Source organism: Ranitomeya imitator, chromosome 4 (assembly GCF_032444005.1).
Source record: "Ranitomeya imitator isolate aRanImi1 chromosome 4, aRanImi1.pri, whole genome shotgun sequence".
NCBI classification, from domain to species: domain Eukaryota; kingdom Metazoa; phylum Chordata; class Amphibia; order Anura; family Dendrobatidae; genus Ranitomeya; species Ranitomeya imitator.
In genome coordinates, this window is record NC_091285.1 from 715,309,148 (window position 1) to 715,317,063 (window position 7,916).

The 7,916-nt window shown below is 48.7% G+C and overlaps 1 protein-coding gene across 1 annotated transcript; it reads left to right on the top strand.

Annotated features, from left to right (window-relative positions):
* Nucleotides 1–5,121: 5,121 nt before the first annotated feature.
* On the top strand, nt 5,122–6,021 carry LOC138674399 (olfactory receptor 5AP2-like). The gene has a single exon (XM_069762249.1). It carries the CDS (start codon nt 5,122–5,124, stop codon nt 6,019–6,021), a length of 900 nt encoding a protein of 299 aa, XP_069618350.1.
* Nucleotides 6,022–7,916: the final 1,895 nt, after the last annotated feature.

A 7,916-nucleotide genomic window follows, 5' to 3' on the forward strand; every position in this document is an offset into this window, starting at 1 on the left:
GGATTGCGCCTAACGCTCCCTATGCAACTCGGCACAGCCTGAGAAACTAGCTAGCCTGAAGATAGAAAATAAGCCTACCTTGCCTCAGAGAAATACCCCAAAGGAAAAGGCAGCCCCCACATATAATGACTGTGAGTTAAGATGAAAAGACAAACGTAGAGATGAAATAGATTTAGCAAAGTGAGGCCCGACTTTCTGAACAGAGCGAGGATAGGAAAGGTAACTTTGCGGTCAACACAAAACCCTACAAAAACCACGCAAAGGGGGCAAAAAGACCCTCCGTACCAAACTAACGGCATGGAGGTACACCCTCTGCATCCCAGAGCTTCCAGCAAGCAGGAAAAAACAAATTGACAAGCTGGACAGAAAAAAACAGCAAACAAAATAGCAAAGCGGAACTTAGCTATGCAGAGCAGCAGGCCACAGGAACGATCCAGGAGGAAACAGGTCCAATACTAGAACATTGACTGGAGGCCAGGATCAAAGCACTAGGTGGAGTTAAATAGAGCAGCACCTAACGACTTCACCACATCACCTGAGGAAGGAAACTCAGAAGCCGCAGTACCACTTTCCTCCACCAACGGAAGCTCACAGAGAGAATCAGCCGAAGTACCACTTGTGACCACAGGAGGGAGCTCTGCCACAGAATTCACAACACCTAACACCCACCCTGGAGGAACCACACTGAACAACACCCACACAGGAGGAAACACTGCCGAACACAAACACAGGAGGAATCACACTGTCCAACACCCACACAGGAGGAAACACTGCCGAACACCCACACAGGAGGAATCACACTGCCCAACACCCACGCAGGAGGAAACACACTGCCCAACACCCACACAGGAGGAATCACATTGTCCAACACCCACACAAGAGGCATCACACTGTTGAAAACACACACAGGAGGAATTACACTGCCCAACACACACACAGGAGGAATCACACAGCCCGTCACCCACACAGTAAGAATCAGACAGCCCGTCACCCACACTGGAGGAATCACACTGCCCATCACCCATACAGGAGGAATCACACTGCCGAACACCCACACAGGAAGAATCACACTGCCTAACACACTCACAGGAGGAATCACACAGCTCGTCACCCACACAGGAGGAATCACACAGTCCGTCAACCACACAGGAGGAACCACACTGCCCAACACACACACAGGAGGAATCACACATCCCAACACACACAGGAGGAATCATACAGCCCGTCACCCACACAGGAAGAATCAAAGAACCAAACATCTACATGGGAGGAATCACACTGCCGAACACCCACACAGGAGGAACCACACTGCCCAACACCCACACAGGAGGAATCACACTGCCCAACACCCACACAGGAGGAATCACACTGCCCAACACCCACACAGGAGGAAACACACTGCCATACACCCACACAGGAGGAAACACACTGCCCAACACCCTCAAAGGAGGAATCACACTGCCCAACACCCACACAGGAGGAATCACACTGCCCAACACCCACACAGGAGGAATCACACTGACCAACACCCACACAGGAGGAATCACACTGCCCAACAACCACACAGTAGGAATTACACTGCTGAAAACACACACAGGAGGAATCACACAGCCCGTCACACTCACATAGGAGGAATCACATAGCCAAACACCGACACAGGAGGAATCACACAGCCCGTCATCCACACAGGAGGAATCAAACAGCCCGTCACACACAAAGGAGGAATCAGACAGTCAAACACCCATACACTAGGAATCACATAGCCAAACACCGACACAGGAGATATCGCCCAGCCACACAGGAAAAATCACACAGCCCATCACCCACACAGTAGTAATCTCATGGCCTGTCACCCACACAGGAGGAATCATACAGCTCGACACTCAAGACAGGACAAATCACACAGCCTGTCACCCACACAGTATGAAACACATAGCTCGTCACCCACTTAGGAGGGATCATACAGTCGCACAGAATCACTTAGTCCAACAGCAACACAGGATAAATCACATGGCCTGTCACCCACACAAGAGATATCATACAGTCCATCACCCACACAGGAGAAATTCCCTAGCCAGGTAGAAAGAATCACACAGCCCGACAGCCACACAGAAATAATCATACAGCCAGTCACCTACACAGGAGGAATAACACAGCCCGTCACCCTAAGAGAAGACACTTAGAATAATCTAACTCTTTGCAGCTACGTGTAAGAGTCATACATCCCATAACCCATCAACTACACAGCTGCGTATGGTGACGGAGCCTGTGACTCTTAGCGGCAGTGAAGACGAGCCCTGTGACTCTTAACGGCCTTGATGACGAGCCCTGTGACTCTTAGCGGCCTTGATGACGAGCCCTGTGACTCTTAACGGCCTTGATGACGAGCCCTGTGACTCTTAATGGCCTTGATGACGAGCCCTGTGACTCTTAACGGCCTTGATGACGAGCCCTGTGACTCTTAACGACCTTGATGACGAGCCCTGTGACTCTTAACGGCCTTGATGATGAGCCCTGTGACTCTTAGCGGCATTGATGATGAGCCCTGTGTCTCTTAGCGCGGTTAATGATGAGCCCTGTGACTCAGCGGCAATAATGATGAGCCCTGTGACTCTTCGCAGCCTTGAAGACAAGCCCTGTGACTCTTAGCGGCATTGATGATGAACCCTGAGACTCTTAGCGGCGTTGATGACGAGCCCTGTGACTCTTAGCAGCATTGATGACGAGCCCTGTGACTCTTAGAGGCATTGATGATGAGCCCTGTGACTCTTAGCAGCATTGATGTTGAGCCCTGTGACGCAGGGGCATTAATGATGAGCCCTGTGACTCTTAGGGGCATTGATGTTGAGCTCTTTGACTCCTAGTGGTGCTTATGATGAGCACTGTGACTCTTAGCGGTGTTAATGATGAGCTCTGTGACTCTTAGCAGCATTGATGTTGAGCCCTGTGACTCTTAGCGACATTGATAATGAGCTCTGTGACGCAGCGGCGTTAATGATGAGCCCTGTGACTCTTAGTTGCGTTGATGACGAGCCCTGTGATTCTTAGCGGTGTTGATGATGAGCCCTGTGACTCTTAGCGACATTGATAATGAGCTCTGTGACGCAGCGGCGTTAATGATGAGCCCTGTGACTCTTAGTTGTGTTGATGACGAGCCCTGTGATTTTTAGCGGTGTTGATGATGAGCCCTGTGACTCTTAGCGACATTGATAATGAGCTCTGTGACGCAGCGGCGTTAATGATGAGCCCTGTGACTCTTAGTTGCGTTGATGACGAGCCCTGTGATTCTTAGCGGTGTTGATGACGAGCCCTGTGACTCTTAGCAACATTGATGATGAGCCCTGTGACTCTTAGCAACATTGATGATGAGCCCTGTGACTCTTAGCGGCATTATGATGAGCCCCGTGACTCTTAGCGGTGTTAGTGATGAGCCCTGTGACTCTTAGCAGCATTGATGTTGAGCCCTGTGACTCAGCGGCATTGATGTTGAGCCCTGTGACTCAGCGGCATTGATGTTGAGGCCTGTGACTCTTAGCGACATTAATGATGAGCCCTATGACTCTTAGCGGTGTTAATGATGAGCCCTGTGACTCTTAGCAGCATTGATGATGAGCCCTGTGACTCTTAGCGACATTGATAATGAGCCCTGTGACACAGCGGCATTAATGATGAGCCCTGTGACTCTTAAGGGGCATTGATGTTGAGCCCTTTGACTCTTAGCGACATTGATAATGAGCTTTGTGACGCAGCGGCGTTAATGATGAGCCCTGTGACTCTTAGTGGCATTGATGTTGAGCTGTTACTCCTAGCAGCGTTTATGATGAGCCCTGTGACTCTTAGCGACATTGATGATGAGACCTGTGATGCAGCGGCGCTAATGATGAGCCCTGTGACTCTTAGCAGCATTGATGTTGAGCCCTGTGACTCTTAGCGGCGTTGATAACGAGCCCTGTGACTCTTAGCAGCGTTTATGACGAACCCTGAGACTGTTAGCGGCATTGATGACGAGCCCTGAGACTCTTAGCGGCATTAATGATGAGTCCTGTGACTCTTTGCGGCATTGATGACGAGCCCTGTGACTCTAAGCAGCGTTGATGACGAACCCTGAGACTTTTAGCGGAATTGATGACAATCCCTGAGACTCTTAGCGGCATTGATGATGAGCCCTGAGACTCTTAGGGACATTGATGACAAGAACTGTTTCTCTTAGCGGCATTGATGACGAGCCCTGTGACTCTTAGCGGCATTGATGTTGAGCCCTGTGACTCTTAGCGGCATTGATGACAAGAACTGTGTCTCTTAGCGGCATTGATGACGAGCCCTGTGACTCTTAGCGGCATTGATGATGAGCCCTGGGGCTGTTAGCGGCATTGATTACGAGCCCTGTGACTCTTAGCAGCATTGATGATGAGCCCTGGGGCTGTTAGCGGCATTGATTACGAGCCCTGTGACTCTTAGCAGCGTTGATGATGAGCCCTGTGACTCTTAGCGGCATTATGTGCTCTGTGACTCTTAGCAGCATTGATTATGTGCTCTGTGACTCTTAGCGGCATTGATTACAAGCCCTGTGACTCTTAGCAGCGTTGATGATGAGCCCTGTGACTGTTAGCAGCATTGATTACAAGACCTGTGACTCTTATCGGCGTTAATTACGAGCCCTGTGACTCTTAGCAGCATTGATGACGAGCCCTGTGACTCTTACCGGCATGGATAGCGAACCTATGACTCTTAGCTGTGTGGGTGACAGCCCTGTGTTTCTTAGCATTGTGGATGACAGCCCTGTGACTCTTAGCAGCATTGATGACGAGCCCTGTGACTCTTAGCTGCATGGATAGCGAACCTATGACTCTTAGTTGTGTGGGTGACAGCCCTGTGTCTCTTAGCATTGTGGGTGAAGGGAACTGTGACTCTTAGCGGTGTGGGTAATAGGCCCCATGACTCTTAGCTAAGAGTCACAGGGTTTGTAACCCACACCGTTATGACTTACATGACCTGTCACCCACGCAAGGGAAGATCTTCGAGCTCATCACCCACACATAGAAAGGTCCGTCTTTCATATATTTGTTTAATGTCTTATTTTCACAATTACAGAGGACAATGGACAACAAGACACAAGTTGCTATGTTCCTTTTTTCTGGACTGACAGACAACGAGAGGCTCGTCCCCTTCCTCTTCATGCTTTTCTTGGTGGTCTACACAGTGACTGTAGTGGGTAACATTGGCATGATGGCTCTTGTCCATATCTCCACCACACTCGATGGCCCCATGTACTTCTTCCTGTCTTATCTATCCATGGTTGACCTCTGCTACTCCTCAGTGGTGACGCCCAAGATGCTTTTCGACCTGCTTTCCTCAGTGAAGTCTATATCATTCACCGGCTGTGCCCTGCAGCTCTTCTTCTTTGCCTCCCTGGCGGTCACTGAAGCTCTCCTGCTCTCGAGTATGTCGTATGACCGGTATGTGGCCATCTGTCACCCTCTCCATTACGTGTCCATAATGACCAGAAGCAGATGTCTGGGCCTGATTCTCCTTGCCTCCTCCATTGGCTTCTTGCAGTCAACTGTGCAAACAGGCTGCATCTTCCATCTCCAATTCCACGGGCCAAACCTTCTGGACCATTTCTACTGTGACATCCCTCCACTTCTCACATTGTCGAGCTCCAGCACCCTACTATGTGACATGGTAACCATCTTCTTCACATGTTCTTGTGGGATCGGTTCTATGGTGACTGTCTTAGTCTCATACACTCTGATTATCTCCTCCATCCTGAGGATGAAGTCCACTGAGGGCAGGAAGAAGGCCTTCAGTACATGCTCTTCCCATCTCACTTGCGTCTCCATCTTCTACGGGACGGTCTTCTTCATCTATCTTCGTCCTCCAGCCACAGGCTTTGGGAAATGGGACAAGGTGGTCTCCGTGTTCTATTCAGTCATGATACCGATGCTGAATCCTATTATATACAGCTTAAGGAACCAAGAAGTGAAACGGGTGATCGTAGATGTCATACGGAAATCTACATAAGGCACCAGGGAGCGCAATGGTCCTAGAGGATTCTCCAAAAAATGTATGGAACCCAATGAGGCAGCGGGAGGCCAACGAAAAAGGGAATATATGTCCAGAACAGAACCTCGTGGTTGCCAGACGGCAAGAAAATATCTGCTCAATTTAGAGAATGCCACAAGAGGAACTGAAGATATAGCTCAATTAGATCGATGGCTGAAAGTGAGGATATCCACTAACAGAAAAAGGTAGTTCCACGAATATCCCCACTGAAGACATTCCGGTCTGATGGGTGCTCTGCAAAATCAACAACTAAAATGGGACCATTGTCAGGAAAACTCCACCCAAAATGGAGCCCTGATGGAAAGATACTGCAGCTGAATCCCCCTCCTCTGTAATGATCATACTGTATACTACAGATCCATCCCCATCCTTTGTAATGATTATACTATATACTGCAGCTGCATCCCCCTCCTCTGTGATGCTTATCCTGTATACTGCAGCTGCATCCCCCTGCTCTGCACTGATTATACTGTATACTGCACCTGTATCCCCATCCTCTGTGATGATTATACTGTATACTGCAGCTGCATCCCTGTTGTGAATTCTGTGGCAGAGCTCCCTCCTGTGGTCACAAGTGGCACTTCGGCTGATTTTCTCTGTGAGCTTCCGCTGGTGGAGGAAAGTGGTACTGCGGCTTCTGAGTTTCCTTCCTCAGGTGATGTGGTGAAGTCGTTAGGTGCTGCTCTATTTAACTCCACCTAGTGCTTTGATCCTGGCCTCCAGTCAATGTTCTAGTATTGGACCTGTTTCCTCCTGGATCGTTCCTGTGGCCTGCTGCTCTGCATAGCTAAGTTCCGCTTTGCTATTTTGTTTGCTGTTTTTTCTGTCCAGCTTGTATATTTGTTTTTTCCTGCTTGCTGGAAGCTCTGGGACGCAGAGGGTGTACCTCCGTGCCGTTAGTTCGGTACGGAGGGTCTTTTTGCCCCCTTTGCGTGATTTTTGTAGGGTTTTGTGTTGACCGCAAAGTTATCTTTCCTATCCTCGCTCTGTTCAGAAAGTCGGGCCTCACTTTCCTAAATCTATTTCATCTCTAAGTTTGTCTTTTCATCTTAACTCACAGTCATTATATGTGGGGGCTGCCTTTTCCTTTGGGGTATTTCTCTGAGGCAAGGTAGGCTTATTTTCTATCTTCAGGCTAGCTAGTTTCTCAGGCTGTGCCGAGTTGCATAGGGAGCGTTAGGCGCAATCCACGGCTGTCTCTAGTGTGGTTGGAGAGGATTAGGGATTACGGTCAGCAGAGTTCCCACGTCTTAGAGCTCGTTCAATGTTTTTGGGTTATTGACAGGTCACTGCATGTGCTCTGACCTCTATGTCCATTGTGGTACTGAATTACCTTATCATAACAGTACTGGAGGCCCAAAGTGCTAATGATTCTCAATAGAGGGAAAAAAGAAGTTCTGAGACCATTTTTTTTTCTCTGCACTGTGTTTTGCCTTTTTTTTCCCCTAGACATTTGGGTGGTTCAGGACACAGGTGTAGCGATGGACATTAAAGGTCTGTCTTCATGTGTGGATCAGCTCACGGCAAGAGTACAAAATATTCAAGACTTTGTGGTTCAGAATTCTATGTTAGAACCGAGAATTCCTATTCCTGATTTGTTTTTTGGAGATAGAACTAAATTTCTGAGTTTCAAAAATAATTGTAAACTATTTCTGGCTTTGAAACCTCGCTCCTCTGGTGACCCAGTTCAACAAGTTAGGATCATTATTTCTTTTTTACGTGGCGACCCTCAGGACTGGGCATTTTCTCTTGCGTTAGGAGATCCTGCATTAAGTAATATCGATGCGTTTTTCCTGGCTCTCGGATTGCTGTACGATGAACCTAATTCAGTGGATCAGGCAGAGAAAAATTTG